At 42.9% G+C, this 17,029-nt stretch overlaps 1 protein-coding gene across 4 annotated transcripts in view; it reads right to left on the bottom strand.

Moving 5' to 3' along the window:
- The window catches only part of LOC127524378 (collagen alpha-6(VI) chain-like), a 121,686-nt gene that overhangs the window by 32,941 nt on the left and 71,716 nt on the right, over positions 1 to 17,029 (bottom strand). For 2 of the 4 annotated variants that reach the window (XM_051915792.1, XM_051915796.1), the window contains 5 exons: positions 15,598 to 15,650; positions 15,392 to 15,507; positions 9,207 to 9,300; positions 8,502 to 9,110; positions 2,035 to 2,607 (listed from right to left, as the gene is read on the bottom strand). In XM_051915792.1, coding sequence (XP_051771752.1) covers positions 2,035 to 2,607; positions 8,502 to 9,110; positions 9,207 to 9,300; positions 15,392 to 15,487 — 1,372 coding nt within the window. In that variant the 5' untranslated portion in view covers positions 15,488 to 15,507; positions 15,598 to 15,650. Of the gene's footprint in view, positions 1 to 2,034; positions 2,608 to 8,501; positions 9,111 to 9,206; positions 9,301 to 14,781; positions 14,842 to 15,391; positions 15,508 to 15,597; positions 15,651 to 17,029 lie in introns of those variants that run through there. The other 2 variants (XM_051915793.1, XM_051915794.1) reach the window with 2 other exon arrangements.

Consider the following 17,029-nt stretch of genomic DNA (forward strand, 5'->3'; position numbering starts at 1 on the left):
CAGACAACAGTAGATTATAGTTAACAGTATGATGGGATTCAAAGCTTGTACATTTAAATAGTTCACCCAAAAATGAAAACAAAATAATGACTGTTTCGAAATTTCAATAGTTCATGTGACTTTGGCAGTTTGATACGCAAATCGGCCATCACTAGATATTGTTGAAAACTCTACTTTTTTTTTTTTTTTTTTGGTGCACAAAAAGTATTCTCGTCACTTTACAATATTAAGGTTGAACCACTGTACTCACATGAACTGTTTTAAATGTCTTTAGTATCATCATCACCATCTTTAGTATTACTATTGTTATTATTATTATTTATATTACTATTGCCGTCAACACAAAATATTATCATCATCACCATCTTTAGTATTACTATTGTTATTATTATTATTGATATAAATGTTAATATTATTATTATTGATATTACTATTGCCATTACCACAAAATATTATCGTCACCATCTTTAGTATTAGTATCACTATTGTTATTATTATTATTATTATTACTACTATTGCCGTCAAAACAATTATCATCATCACCATCTTTAGTATTACTATTGTTATTATTATTATTGATATTACTGTTACCGTCATCATAAAATATTATCATCATTATTATTATACATGCTATTACTACTTAAATACTTCTACTATTACCCGTTTGTCATTTCTGCTTATTTTTTCATTGCTGTTACTATCATTGCTGTTTTATTGTTGTTTTTGTGTTTTGTTTTCACCGTATGTTGTATGTTTTGCACTCCTAATAAAAAAAATAAAAAAATAAAAATTTAGTACCTTTCTGGGCATTGAAAGTGTTAATTACCTTGCTGGCAATAGAGGCCTCACTGAGCCATCGGATTTTATAAAAAATATCTTAATTTGTGTTCTGAAGATCTGACGCATCATCTCTTTAACCTGGCATACACACAACATATTATCAATTTATGTTTTCAAATCTGTTAAAAGGATTATTAGGCTGCATAAATTAGGTCAGCTGGAACCGGGAACACTTCCTATAACACCTGATGTACTCGTTACATCAGAAGAAGAATGGCATCTACGCTAATATTAGTCTCTCTGTTTATTTCAAGGTTTACCGTAGTCAACCGGATCCGGGCCATATCCAGGTGAGATCGAGGACCTGCGCCTTGACACGACCACAACGCAGCCCTGAAGTATCAGCAGAGATTGAGTCAACTAGATCATCCATTGTGAGGGCCTCATCGACACGACAGCCAGTGGAACAGATCCTCAACAAACTGTCCATAAAGGCGTGATGAATACGATCCTCAACTGGATTGAACTTGAATAAATACTTTGAATGTTGCGATCCCATCGGACTTATGATAGCTGCCTGAATCACAAAGCACTGTTCGCTGTTGGCCAGAGGAGAACTGGCCACCCGACTGAGCCTGGTTTCTCCCAAGGTTTTTTTCTCCATTTTAACACCTGTTGCCACCTGATGTCACCTGTTGGAGTTTGGGTTCCTTGCCGCTGTCGCCTTTGGCTTGCTTAGCTGGGGACACCTGACATTTGACATTTGATATTCAACAGTGCTTTGATCTGCCTGCATTGACAGCATTGTATGCGAACTGAACTGAGCTGGATGATGACATCACTGTTTTCTCTAGTGCTGATATAGATAAATTAACTAAATTAATAACTATTGATTCTTACAACGGAATGAATCAATACTAAATTTACTTAAGATGGATAATGACACCATTTTCTTTAAGAGCTGCTGTGCAGCCAAAATGATATACCAGTTATAATTGTAAAGCTGCTTTGACACAATCTGCATTGTAAAAAAGCGCTATATAAATAAAGCTGACTTGACTTGAAGATGAATGAAGGTTTTACGGGTGTGGAATGACATGAGGGTGAGTAATAAATGACAGAATTTTCATTTTGGGGTGAACTAACCCTTTAAGGAAAGTTTTTGTTTTGTTTGTATTCATTTTAAGAATATTTATATTCCACAATCCAACAGTACAGACACAAATGGGAAAGCACACTGAGTAAAAATGTTACCTTGTGACTGGATCTCCACGGTAAAGCACACTTTGTTGCGTAGACTCACTTTTAGACCTTGCAGTTCTTGATAACTGTCAATACTGAATAAGAACTCTTCATGTGGGACATTAGCAATGGTGTGCAGTTTCTCCATGTTGCCCATTCCCACCCTGATGACAAAGATGGCAACTCCCATATTTCGCAGTCTCTGGGCAGGTTCCTGTACAGCATCCTGTGATTCCCCATCTGTGATGACTATAGCAATGCCAGGGACATTCTTTCTGGCCAGGCTAAAGTAATTCTCACGGATGAAAGTCAGGGCCTGACCGGTGTTGGTGCCTCCTCCACGGTAGATGAAAGCATCCAACTTTTGGTGCAGGTCTTTCTTATCTATATAATCACCAAGTAAGAACTCTGGGTATGGTCTGTCACTGAACTGGGCAAGTCCCACTCTCACCTTGTCAGGTCTAAGGTTAAATTGTTCCACAAAAGCATGGAGGAACTTCCTCACTTCTTCAAAATCACTGTCTCCAATGCTACCAGACGAGTCCACAAGGAGCACAATGTCTGCCTGTGCAGTCTCGTTGCAGTCTAGAGCAAAGGAAAGAGTTTTAGTTAGAACTTTGATCTGATTTTAATTCATGTGTTTGTTCAACCAGAATAAAAATGTAACTTTAAGTATGTAGTTGTCACAGACACACCAGGCTCCAGCATCCACCAATCACAGCGCACACCTTCCCCTGAGTACTAATCACCGCCACCTGCATCTCATCAGCTCACTCATCACCAGCACTATTTAAGACACTCACACACACACACAGTCACATTGTCCGGTCTCATTCGCATCAAGGAACTTACCTCTATACTTACCTCAAGGACTCCCATTGCTACTTACCTGTCTCCTGTGTCTCCGTGCTACCTTGTGTGGTCCAAGTCTGTGTGTGAGTGTCATCCACCAGCATTGTCTCCAGTCTGCTACCGCTACCAACCTGCAAAACACAAAAGGACAGTATTATCACCCATTCATTCATCATTCACCTCTACAACCACTATCTACTCACCTGTTGTCACTGTTACCTCTGCTTGTGTCCAATAAACCACCTTTACTGTTATCTTCTGCCTCCGACTGGTACATATTGTAACAGAAGACCGGACCATAACAGCGGAACACAAGCATGAGTCACTCCGATCCATTCCAGGACTTAGTGGATGCATTTCGCCGCACTTTCTTCGTTCCACCACCACCGCCAGTGCCAGCACCAGCACCAGCCATCACTTCCGCATCCACCGCCACTTCTTCCTCACCACCAGTTTCCGCCAGTCCCATGGCCAAACCGGCGCCCTACTTTGGTTCGGCGGAGGATTGCAACGGATTCCTCCTGCAATGCTGCAATCTACAATTTGGGCATCGTTGGAGAGATTAAATCAGTTTTGGACTTCCTTTGAGACTCAGAACATGTGTTCATAATGTAATATTATGCTCCCTGACCCTGGAGATGCAACCGCACTTATTCCCCACGGAATATTCCAAGGTAGCGTTTTTAATTTCACATTTATCAGGCAAAGCTCTTCAGTGGGCCGATTCCATCTGGTCCCAAAACAACCCTGTGATCCAGACATATTCCGGCTTCGTTGAACACTTCAAGGAAGTGTTTGGAAAACCCTCATGGGACTCTTCCATTGGTGAGAAACTCTATAATCTGAAACAAGGGAAAATGTCTGTTAACAAATATGCTCTTCACTTCAGAACCCTCGCTGCCAGAAGCGGATGGAATGAACAAGCGCTACTAACTTCTTATCGCCAGGGATTGGATCCTCGCGTGCGGTTGCATCTCGCTGCATACGAGGATACCATCGGCCTAGAACGATTCATCCAGCTGTCAATCCGTTTCGCCACTCGTATGCAGTCGTGTCTCGAAGAGCACCAGGGTCAGTCGCAGCTCAACACCTTCCTCTGCCGGCCAGACTCCGTCAGCACTCCAGAACCAGCCACCGAACCTATGCAAGTGGAATCTACACGTCTAACACCCGCTGAACGGCAGAGAAGGCTGACCCAGAACCTATGCCTATATTGTGGCTCTCCTGGGCATGTAATCTCCGCATGCCCAACACGTCCTCCACGCCCCATGGTGAGTGCCATCACCTCAACTCTCCAGACAATGAAACCACTCACCACTACTGTAACACTTACTGCTGCTGATGTTTCCATTCCAGTATCCACACTCCTCGATTCTGGGTCAGCCGGAAACTTCATCTCTGGCGCCCTCTGCCGTCAGCTCGGCCTCAAGACCAAGACCACGCCATCAACCTACCAGATCCACTCAATAACTGGCAAACCTGTGAGTAGAAGACATGTCAGTCGAAGTATTGGACCACTGCTACTTCAAGTCGGACTACTACATGTCGAGAACATTCATCTGCTGGTTCTGGAGGGTTCCACCGCTGACGTGATACTAGGGAGCCCGTGGTTGGAGCAGCACAACCCCATCCTCTCTTGGAAGATGGGAGAAATCCTGAAGTGGGGTGACACCTGTTTTCCCAACTGTTTCTCTGCACTGTTCCAAGTCTCTCCCTGTCTGCGCCACTTCCATTGAAAGCCCCCTCGAGAAACGCTCCGCGGACATTCCTGCATGTTACGCCCCCTTCAGCGACGTTTTCTGCCCCAAGAGAGCCTCCAAGCTGCCTCCACACCGGCCATGGGATTGTGCCATCGACCTGCTTCCGGGTGCGTCAGTGCCAGGGGATAGATCTTACCCCTTATCCATCCCGGAGGAGAAGGCCATGGTGGAATACATCGAGGAGGCTCTGGCTCAAGGCTATATCCGACCATCTACTTCCCCTGCTGCTTCCAGCTTCTTCTTTGTGGCAAAAAAGGACGGAGGCTTGCGGCCATGTATTGATTACCGGGCACTCAATTCCATCACCGTCAAGTTCAGGTACCCCCTTCCTCTCATCCCAGCGGCCCTGGAACATCTCCGTGGTGCCACTGTGTTCACCAAGTTGGACCTCCGCAGCGCGTACAACCTCATCTGGATACGCGAGGGGGACGAGTGGAAGACCACCTTCGTCACGCCCACCGGCCACTACGAATACCTGGTGATGCCTTACGGCCTGGTCAACGCCCCCTCCGTATTCCAGGACTTCATCCATGAGGTGCTCCGGGAGTTCCTCCACAAGTTTGTGCTAGTCTACATCGACGACATCTTGATCTACTCCCGGAGCATGGCCGACCGTCGCCGTCACGTTGCGGAGGTCCTGCAATGCCTGAGAGAATTCCAGCTCTTCCTCAAAGCTGAGAAATGTTCCTTCCACCAATCCTCAGTGCAGTTCCTGTGATATAACATCGATCACAGTGGCATCCGGATGGACGAGGGGAAGGTGGCAGCCACCAAGGACTGGCCCACACCCACCACAGTGAAGGAACTCCAACGTTTCCTCGGCTTCGCCAATTTCTACAGACGCTTTATCCAGAACTACAGCTCCATCACCAGCCCGCTTACCAGCCTCCTCCGCAATAAACCCAAGACTCTGTCCTGGACTCCAGCTGCCACAGAAGCATTCGTCATCCTCAAGAAGGTCTTCACCACCGCTCCTCTCCTTGTCCATCCTGACCCAGACAAACCCTTCATTGTGGAGGTGGACGCCTCCACCACAGGAGTAGGAGCGGTGCTCTCACAGCAGCAGGGGAATCCGAGCCGCCTCCATCCATGTGCCTTCTTCTCCCGCAAGCTCAACCCGGCGGAAGTTAACTATGATATCGGTAACCGAGAACTTCTTGCTGTCAAGTTGGCCCTCGAGGAGTGGAGACATTGGTTGGAGGGAGCCAGACACCCGTTCATGGTACTAACTGACCATAAAAATCTGGAGTACCTCCGAGCCGCTAAAAGACTCAAACCAAGACAGGCCCGTTGGGCACTGTTCTTCACACGCTTTAACTTCACGTTATCCTACCGACCTGGCTCCAGAAACATCAAAGCAGATGCACTATCAAGACTTCATGCTCCAGAAGAAAACACCGAAGAACCTGAACCCATTCTCCCTGAGCAAATAATTGTCAGCCCCATCACCTGGTCCATCGAGACCCTTCCCTCCTCCAATGTCTCCACCAACACTCTGCCGGGTTGCCCGCCGGGCTTGCAGTATGTCACCAGGACACGGCGCACTCCACTGATTCACTCTGCCCACTCTTCACTCGGCACTGGCCACCCGGGGGTCAATGAAACCCTCTCGCTACTGAAGGAGCGCTTTTGGTGGCCCAACATGGCAGCCGATGTCAGAAGGTACGTGCAGGGATGCAGGGAATGCGCCATCTCAAAGAGCCCACGCCATCTACCATCCAGCAAGCTTCTTCCTCTGCCCGTTCCTAATCGACCCTGGTCACACCTAGGAGTTGATTTCGTCACTGACCTCCCAGCCTCCAATGGATGTACCTACATACTCGTTGTTGTGGACAGGTTCTCTAAATCCTGTCTTCTCATCCCTCTGAAAGGACTCCCCACTGCCATGGAAACTGCTGAAATCATGTTTAACCATGTGTTCCGATACTATGGTATCCCCGAAGACATCGTGTCTGATAGAGGACCGCAGTTCATCTCCCGAGTGTGGAAGGCTTTCCTCTCGCTCCTAGGTGTGACCGTCAGCCTCTCGTCGGGATACCATCCACAGTCGAACGGGCAGACGGAACGGAAGATCCAAGAGATTGGGCGCTTCCTCCGTACCTTCTGTCATGGCCACCAGGACTCTTGGAACCAGTACCTGGGTTGGGCCGAGTACGCGCAGAACTCCCTTCGCCAACCGACCACCGGACTAACACCCTTCCAGTGCGTACTCGATTACCAACCCCCACTGTTCCCCTGGAACGGGGAACCATCGGACGTACCATCTGTGGACTACTGGTTCCGAGAGAGCGAGAGGGTCTGGGACTCAGCCCATCACCAGCTGCAACGTGCTCTCCGTAGGCGCAGGATGGCAACAGACCTTCGCCGATCCGAAGCTCCTGCATACCAACCGGGACAGAAGGTCTGGCTGTCCACCAGGGACATCCGTCTGCGCCTACCATGCCGTAAGCTGAGTCCCAGGTTCATTGGCCCATTCACCATCTTAGAGCAGGTCAACCCGGTCACCACCTGAGTATCGCATTCACCCCACATTCCATGTGTCACTTCTAAAACCTCACCACTCTTCTGTTCCTCTCTCCACAGAGCCTGGTGTGACCGAAGCCGAGCCCCCCCTTCCACTCATACTGGACGACGGAGCTGCATACGAGGTGCGAGAGATCTTGGACTCCCAACGCCGTGGTGGTCAGCTTGAGTATCTCGTGGACTGGGAGGGTTGCGGTCCTGAGGAACGTTCCTGGATTCCACGTAACGACATTCTCGATCCCAACCTGCTAGACACCTTCCACGCTGCTCATCCCAACAGACCTGCCCCTCGTGGAAGAGGAAGACCACCACGACGTCGGGGTCCTTGGCCCTCAGGAGCGGGCCGTGGAGGGAGGGGTGCTGTCACAGACACGTCAGGCTCCAGCATCCACCAATCACAGCGCACACCTTCCCCTGAGTACTAATCACCGCCACCTGCATCTCATCAGCTCACTCATCACCAGCACTATTTAAGACACTCACACACACAGTCACATTGTCCGGTCTCGTTCGCATCAAGGAACTTACCTCTATACTTACCTCAAGGACTCCCATTGCTACTTACCTGTCTCCTGTGTCTCCATGCTACCTTGTGCTCCAAGTCTGTGTGTGAGTGTCATCCGCCAGCATTGTCTCCAGTCTGCTACCGCTACCAACCTGCAAACCACAAAAGGACAGTATTATCACCCATTCATTCATCATTCACAACCACAACTCTACAACCACTATCTACTCACCTGTTGTCACTGTTACCTCTGCTTGTGTCCAATAAACCACCTTTACTGTTATCTTCTGCCTCCGACTGACAGTAGTCAGTATTTGCTGCAAACGTGCCAATGTCATTATGTTGCCTTGTTGCTTTAACTTGAGATTCCACAACATTTATAAATGTCAGCCTCTACCTCAAGATGCTCAGTCTTTTTTTAAGTAATCACTTACGATTTTCCCATTAAAAATGTCAATGAAAATCTTCTGATCCATGACGGCTTTTACAGCTTTCAAGCTACGTGCATCAAAATCAGCAGTCCTTCAGATTTAGTATGCTTTATTTTTTCTAAATGATCAGACTTCCACATAAGACATTATCAAAAATCCCCCAAAAACATTAATTACATTGACATTCAAACTACAAACTCCCTATATAACTTTAGGGCTCAGGACAAGCTAACCCTCAAACTGTTTTAAACTCTTAATCAAGGCTTTGTGAAGCTCACATTCAAAGTTTAAAAAAATACTTTGAATAAATACCAATAAAGGGCTCAAGGGGTTTGTTATCTCAGAGATTTCCAGTAAAGCTGTGACTCAAGAGTTTTTGATTGGAAGTTTTTCAATGTAATATTTTACCTTTTGACATCCTGATGACCTCTATGTGTGTTTTCTCTACAGTGTTACACAGTTCCCGGATTACACTCTGAGAGATTCCCTGCAGAGCTGCAAAGTCTGATACGCTGTAGACGTGCTGATCATATGGCTCATTTGCGATCTGTCTCAGTAACGTTTCGTTCGCATCTTTGATCCCTATGGCGAATATTTTGATTCCCCTGTCCCTCAGCTCCTGAGCATGTGACTCAACCTCATCTAGAGAATCACCATCTGTGATAACAACGGCAATCTGAGGAACATTCTGCTGTGCTCGACTTCCGGCCTTTTCAACAAAATGCTGTTCCAGCATGAAGTCCAAACCCAGGCCGGTATATGTCCCGCCGGTTTTATAATGCAGATTTTGGATGTAGTTGAGAATTTCCTCTTTTTTCTGATAAGTGTTGAGCGAAAACTCAGTATGCGGTTTGTCACTGTACTGAACCAGACCGATCCTGATCCTGTCATGAGCAACTTCAAAGGTCTGTATGAGAAAAGTGAGGAATTCACGGATTTGTTGGAAGTTTTCCAGCCCAATACTGGTAGAGCCATCCACCAGGAATACAATGTCAGCCACAGTCTCCTGTGTACAGACTGAGAGAAAGAAAACAGAGACTTTTAATTTGAGCAACAATCAGACAAAACTGAATATACAGTCATCTAGAATTATCTAATAAATCCTGTCCCTACCACGTTTTTGGCCATTGCTGACAAGAAAACATAATGACAGAAAAAGGAAGCCAAGTAATCTCCACTCCTTCTCCATGCTTGAGTTCCTTGTTCCCTGAAAAAAGCAACCAATGAGGTTAAGTTTCTGCAACACTCGCATCACCATACAGAATTGTAAATATATTATGTTAGGTTTAAGAAAGAATGAACAGATATATTAGTGTAGTAGGGATATAAGTCAAAAGACACTTTCCCACTGATCTTTCCTGTTTTGAACGAAAATAACACAGAATGTTTGTAAAGACTGTCAGGTTGAGATATGAAATGTACTGATTTTGTGTGCGTTACTGGGCCTACGACCACTTAAACTTATGTCCTTACCACACAAGGGCCTTGTCCCAAACAGCGCACTTTGTTTACTCAAGTAAACAATGGCCATCACAGGTCAGCAAAACCGCAAGTACAAGTCAGATCAACCTTTATCAAATGCACACCAATACAGCATGCATGCACCAGCATTTGTAGAAATTACACTGCACACAAGTGTAGCAACTAAGGAAGCCTAGAAGGCCAAGACTCCATGTCTTGTAATTGATTTATCACATTTTCAAATACAAAACATGTAAAATGTACACATGTCATGTCTCCCAGACAAACATATCAAGGATGATCTTAAACTTGATTAAATAGATTAGAATAGTGGGCCAGCATTGAAGGGGTTCTCCTCTTATGGGACAATGTTTGTGAACTTCCTTGGTCTCTGAATTACTCCTACATCCTTAGAACATCTGACTACAGTTAAGCAAAATATTTACTTGAGAAGAATCTCCAGCACACCAGATGAAGAACAGGCAGACATCTCCAGAGGAGCGGCAAATTACAGGACAGATGGAACGTTTAGAAACATTCACTTTCAGGTTCTTACATTAAATGTGCAAATTAGTGAACATAAATGTAGATAAATGATAAACTACTACAAAATGTGAAACAATTTATGATTCATTTATTGATTCATTTTTTTTTATTTCATGTTATTCGATCAACATTTTTACAAAAAACCCAAAGGCAGTTTTCTTAAACTTAACAATCGCCTCTAACAGATGCCCTGGTTTCCCTAGAATTACAGAAAGTCACACATTGTTTAAGAGGTGGTGGCCCAAGATCATGAATTAATTTATACATCAAACACACATCTGCAAAAAAAAAAAAAAAAAAAAAAAAAAAAAAAAAAAAACTGTCAAACATAATTTATCATTTCTAATGTTGCAATGATGATAACTCCTTTTTTTTTTTTTTTTGTCTAAAACTTTAACATCTTGCTTATAAAGAGTATTCAGTGGTTTTAAAGTTATCACACTTGTTTGAGACCAGCTTGTAGCACAATAGGATAAATAAGGAAGAATCATGGAGTGCATAAAAAGTTTAACAGCAGCCAAAGGTAACTTATGCCTAATATTCCTAAAAATAATGAAGCTTGCAATCATCTACAATCATATCCAAGTATTTAAAATGCTCAACAATATTTGTTGCTTCTCCTTTTATTAAAATATCTGGTTTATGCTCATCAGTTCTTTTAATAGAACAATATATTCCCACAGTTTCTCACATTAAGAGTAAGACAAGATTGAATTTACTAATCTGAGACTTTGTTCAATGCAGCAGTAAGTTTGATAGCAGCTTGTTCTTTTGTTTTAGGTATAGATAGGTTGTTTTAGGTATAGATAACTGAATCATCTGCATACATCTGAAACTGGATACATCATAGGTAGATCATTAATATATAAACTAAATATAATTGGTCCAAGAATCGATCCCTGTGGGACTCCAATGGTGCAGTCAAGAAAGGATGAGCATATTGTCACGAAACGTGTGTGTTGAATGAAGCACATGACAGGAATAGTCCAAGTAAATAGTATTTAATAAACAAAACCAGAATATGAAGAACACAACCACGTAGAACATAGACAAGAATGGACAAAGACTGAGAGAGAACACAGGGACTAAATACATGAACCAAACAAGGGAGCAAATCAGGTAATTAACAGGACACAGGTGAAAAATGACTACTCAAACCGAATGGGGAAATCTAGGTCAAACTAAGAAACTCAGGACAAAGCATACTTGTAAAATTTCGCCCCTTCCCGGGAAGGTGTGGCCTCACGGCGTATAGAGTCCAATAGAGGAGGGAGGGGGCTCTAGAGGAGGGCGAGGAATTAGAGAAGGGAAAAACAAAAACAAGTCCAAAGTATAAGTCCATGGGGGAGTGAAGGGTGGGAGTAGCCAGGGGAAAGCCAGGAGCAGGAAGAGCCAGATGTAAGGCCAGAGGCCAGCCAGGACGAGGCCCCAGGGTGGAGTCGAAGGCAGGAGGAGCCATGATGTTAACGACTTGGAGTGCACCCTGGGGACGACCGAAGAAGGTACCGCTACTAAAGATGGAGACCCTGGTGGAGCTGACAGGTTGATGAGCCCACGCGAGACCGATGGCACTGGAGGCCGAGGTGGAGCCAGATAACCAGAGAACAGAGGCTGAGCCGGGGGGGGAAGGTGGAGCCAGACAGAACCAAAGGCACAGGCAAATCGACGGCTGACCAATGCGGAGCCGGAGGGAAGAGGGAGCCCGGAGAAGCCATATGGCCGATGGTTTCCGGTAAAGCTGAGGGAGGGAAGAGTCAGGGAGGAGCCGATGTGTCTATAGGCCAAGGTGGAGTGATGGGCACAGAGGCTGGAGGTGGAGACAGAGGATCTTCTCTGCTGGATGGAGCTGGTGTTCTGAAGACACTAGGCAGTTCTTCACCACATGTGGGAGATACAGAGGGGCTGAAGGACAGCGGCGGAGGCGGGGCTGAGGAACCGGTTGATTGAGGAGGTGGGAGAGGGAGGCTGGGCGGGAATTCTGGGAACACAGGGAATGCTGGAGATATGGAAGGTGCTGGAGATAAAGTAAGCTCTGGAGAAACAGGGGGATTGGGAACAACCTCTCCAAAAATGTCAATCAGATTTACCTCAAAAATGTCCTTCAGTTCCTCTAAATATGTGCCAGAGACTGCTGACATCTCATCCACAGTGGTGGGGTAGTGGGCAGGGCTTCCCCCCAGCCCTTGAACTCCACAAACACTCCCTTCGGAAACAAACAATGTTACCGGCTCACGCACCTGGTCAGACCATAGTAGTGGTCCAGGCTCCGGGGCGATGACTCATTCCGACCTCTTCTCTGGTTCGGGCTCGTCCACCACGGCAGGCCGGTCTCCATGGTCTGCGGTGGTGGATGGCTGGTCTCTGGTGGTGGTGGAGTGGGACTGCTAATGCTGTCATCTTCAGCAGGGCCGATGGTAAATGGTGAGTTGTTGTTTACCAGCACTTCACGAAGGCGGCGAAATCCTCCCTTGGACCATCCGCTGGAAGGCGTGCCTTGGACTGCTTGTTCAGGCCGGTGATATAGAAGATACAGAGCGAGCGGTCCAGGTAGTGCGTTTGGCACGCTAGCTGGAGGAAATCTCGGGTATGATCTTCCAGCGAACGGTCTTCCTGCTCCAGGCACAATAACTGGACAGCAGGAAGGTCCATGGTGATGGAGGGAAAAAACAAACAAAAAAGAAAATGCCGCAAAAATTAAACATTGTTTTGGTCCGTTCTTCTGTCACGGAACGTGTGTGTTGAATGAAGCGCACGACAGGAATAGTCCAAGTAAATAGTATTTAATAAACAAAACCAGAATATGAAGAACACAACAACTCACAAGAACATAGATGAGAACGGACAAAGACTGAGTGAGAACACAGGGACTAAATACATGAAGCAAACAAGGGAGCAAATCAGGTAATTAACAAGACACAGGTGAAAGAAATGACTAATCAAACTGAATGGGGAAATCTAGGTCAAACTAAGAAACACAGGACAGAGCATATGTCATTAATTCTTGTACATTGTTTCCTTAAATTTAGATGATTTATGATTCCACACATGTTATTGCATTAATAGAAAAATTTAACTTTGACAAATTAAAGAAAAGTACATTATGATTCACAGTATTAAAAGCCTTTTTAAAATCAAGGAAGACAGAACCAACAACACCTCTATCAAGACTGAATTTAATTTGCTCAACAAAGTAACAGTTTGCTGCCTCTGTAGATTGATGTGCCCTAAATCCAAACTTAAATACTTTATCAACTGATTACAAACTACCTTTTCAATTACTTTGGAAACCATTGGTCTATAATTGGTTACATTAGTAGGCTCACCAATCTTAAATATAAGTGCTATTACTGCTGACTTCCAAGCATTTGGTCTTATTATAATGTTAAAATCAAGAGCTTATACAACGATCAGGCATTATGAGCATTATGAGCACTGACAGGTGAAGTGAATAACACTGATTATTTCTTCATCACGGCAACTGTTAGTCACTCAATTTTGAGAATAAAAAAAGTCAGAATTGCACAAAAAGACATCAGAATTATGATATAAACTCGCAATTTTCCAGAAAAGTCAGAATTGTGAGATATAATTGCAAGAATTGCGAGTTTTTATCATGCAATTCTGACTTTATAACTTGTAATTGTGAATTTATATCTCACAATTTTGACTTTATAATACACAAAAAGTTAGAATTGCAAGTTTATATCTCAATTCTGAGAAAAAAGTCAAAATTGTAGATGCAAACTCGCAATTACCAATTTTTTTACAATGTGATTACCACCCATTTAAAATGTAACTAATAAAATACAGTTACTCAAATTTTGTATTTTAAATGCATAACTAAGTTACATGTATTTAGTTACTCCCCAACCCTGTATATATATTACAACTACAATTACATCTAATCAAAAATTAAAGTCACTAAGCATGAGCAGAACATCATTCTAAGAAACTATGTAATTAATATATCTGAATACAGACAAAATGTACTTTTGCTCCATTAATTATACAAGGAGCTCGATGCGGAGCCTGAACATCTGACAGCTAAATACCATGACAATCATATTTAATAATTATAAGGAATTATAGGAATTTTTCAATTCAATTTTACATTTTATAAGTGCATATACTTGGTATACTGCAAAGCATTTCATAAACAGCATCAATATTTTTATGACAACATAAACCTTATCTTGATTGATATCATCTTTTCTTGAAATAACCAAACATTTTCAAATGCTATTCAACAGGCAAATGTCACAAATACACACATCTGAATACATACAAAAACATTTCTAATATTTCAAATTCATATGCAGCAAATCTGTTCCCAATTTTGGCAAGGATTGTGTGTGCCAGCTCTGTGCTACTTTCCTAAAGTGTTTAGAATCAGGCCTATAAGTCTATAAAAATTCTGGTTAGTGGACATGACAGAGATCTGAACCCACAAACCCCCTTGAATAAAACCCAAATAAAATCTATACACGAGAACTTTTTCAAAAACCCAGTCATCTTTTCTGTTAAGTATTTCTTATAAACATTTCAGGCATCTCTACAAGAAAAAATACTCAATCACAGCATTACCATAATGCCTTTGCATGGATTATACTCAGACTACCTCAGTGCAAACAGCTCTGTGCTCTAAGTATAATAAAGGAAGAGAGTAAAGAGGTGAACTTACACAGAACCCAGTCACTGAAGGGATGAGCCCAACCTGAATGAGACGAGTCCAAGACTCTGAATGAGAAATTTAAAATCTGAAACTGCTTGTAGAAACTTATCAAGCCACTCCTCAACACCATGATTTCCATTTTAGGAGAAGATGCCTTTCTATATACATACATACTCACACATGCATGATAGATTCATCATTTGTTTATCTTCACCATCGAAAAGCTTGAATGCAATGTCTTCACATTCAACGTTTGGATTAGTTTACAGCTTCGTGTTTGCTGCTTCCTTAAGCTATTAATTAATTTAATTTAATTTAATTTAGTATTTCTATAGTGCATTTATAATGCTAAAGGAATAGTTCACCAAAAATGAAAATAGTTTCATCATTTACTCACCCTCAGGTCTTTCCACGAACGTACTATCGAATAAGCTCTAAAATGATTAAAAATGCACAACAAAATCACCAGTAAAGTAGTCCAAATGATTGTGTGCTCTATTCCAAGTCTTCTGAACTCATTTGATAGCTTTTGCTTTTAATGTGATGCTGAACCCACACTGAGTGCACCATTGATAAAAGCAGATGAATTGATCCCATCATGGCCCGTTCCAGACAGTACCTGTATCTGTGGACATTTCCTCTCAGTCTGTTGTCCGTCAGCAAGACCACAAGACAGAATACTGGCTTCAGATCCCAGCTGCTCTTCCTCTTCCATGGTGTCTCGACTAATGCAGTCTGTATACAGACAAACACAAATAGACACACTCCAACACCGCATGTAAGGCATATTATAAACATGGATAAGCATAAAGTGACCGTTTTAACCTCATTGTTGATGTCAGGCAAGAGAAGCATTTTGCAATATTTTCGAACCTAACCTAAAACAAACAAAAAAAAATTTCATTAGTTTTATTAATCTGTTTACCGAAATTTGATTCAGTTAGCTCAGGTTCAGATGTTCTGCTTGGATGTCTACAGTGTTCCTTCGTTTGTGCATTTTTAACACTGTTTTATTTATATTGATAGTTCTCAACAGATTTCAAGTAGTTCTCAACAGGGTTATCAAGTTTGCTCTGATAGGGTCCATTCAACGTTTGAATTTAAGGAGATTCTTGTTTAGTTTTGTATGATAAACAGTTTGTAAATGTGCTGGGTTGCCACTTGATGTCCAGTGTAAAATACCGGAAGTAAAAGCAGATGTGAACTATTGTTTCTGCAAATATGTAGCTTCAGATCTAATAATCCAGAGTCCTGGACAATTTTATGAACCAGAGAAATCTTAAGATGAATAAAATTCCTTGACATTATATTTCATATATAACATTAACATGATGAATGTGAATATAAATGCAATAATGTCATGTAGCCAAACATTTTGACTCGTGGCATAAAGGCTGGACTACATAGCAGATTAATCTAACAAAGAACGTCTGTCACTTAGAGGCAGTCTGATTGGAAATAAACAATAGCAGAAACAGACAGACATTGAAAAAAGCAAGTAATGGAGTACTAGGAATCTCCACAAACAATGTAGAAGACAAAAAATAGGAGAATGTGACTTTGCAATCACTTAATTTCCTTTTATCTACAATTTTTCTTTTACAAAATTCACTTTTTTGAAAATAAATGTGTGTTGGCAGTGTGTGTACACAACTACCCTATAATGATAAAAAAATCCACCCACTCCTCTTCTTTTAATCCCCATAAATCATAAGCAGTCTTAGAGAAATCCATTCGCCCACGGCTGTTGACGGACACTGCTGTATAGACCCCGGTTAGTTCGTCATTTTGGCTGCGTGAGATTCTCCAGCTTTGTTGTTGTTGAGCTGTTAAAGCTCCGCCCTCTTCTGGAAAGGGGCCGGGAGCAGCAGCTCATTTGCATTTAAAGGGACAAACACAAAAACGGCATGTTTTTGCTCACACCCAAATAGGGGGCAAATTTGACAAGCTATAATAAATGATCTGTGGGGGATTTTGAGCTGAAACTTCACAGACACATTCTGGGGACACCAGAGACTTATATTACATCTTGTAAATTATAGGGCATTATAGGTCCCCTTTAATACTCACAAGACGCGTTGTCTGACAGCCAGCTTTCAGATGTGTGCGCTCAGAAAACGATAAATTAGAAGTTTAAACGGATATAGTTTTAAAACACATGCAGATAATAAACTTTTTGCTAAGACATTAAAAAATGGGTTTTTACAACATGGTATAATAAATGATCTGTGAGGTATTTTTAGCTGAAACTTCACAG

Source organism: Ctenopharyngodon idella, chromosome 13, assembly GCF_019924925.1.
Source record: "Ctenopharyngodon idella isolate HZGC_01 chromosome 13, HZGC01, whole genome shotgun sequence".
Classification (NCBI taxonomy): Eukaryota; Metazoa; Chordata; class Actinopteri; order Cypriniformes; family Xenocyprididae; genus Ctenopharyngodon; species Ctenopharyngodon idella.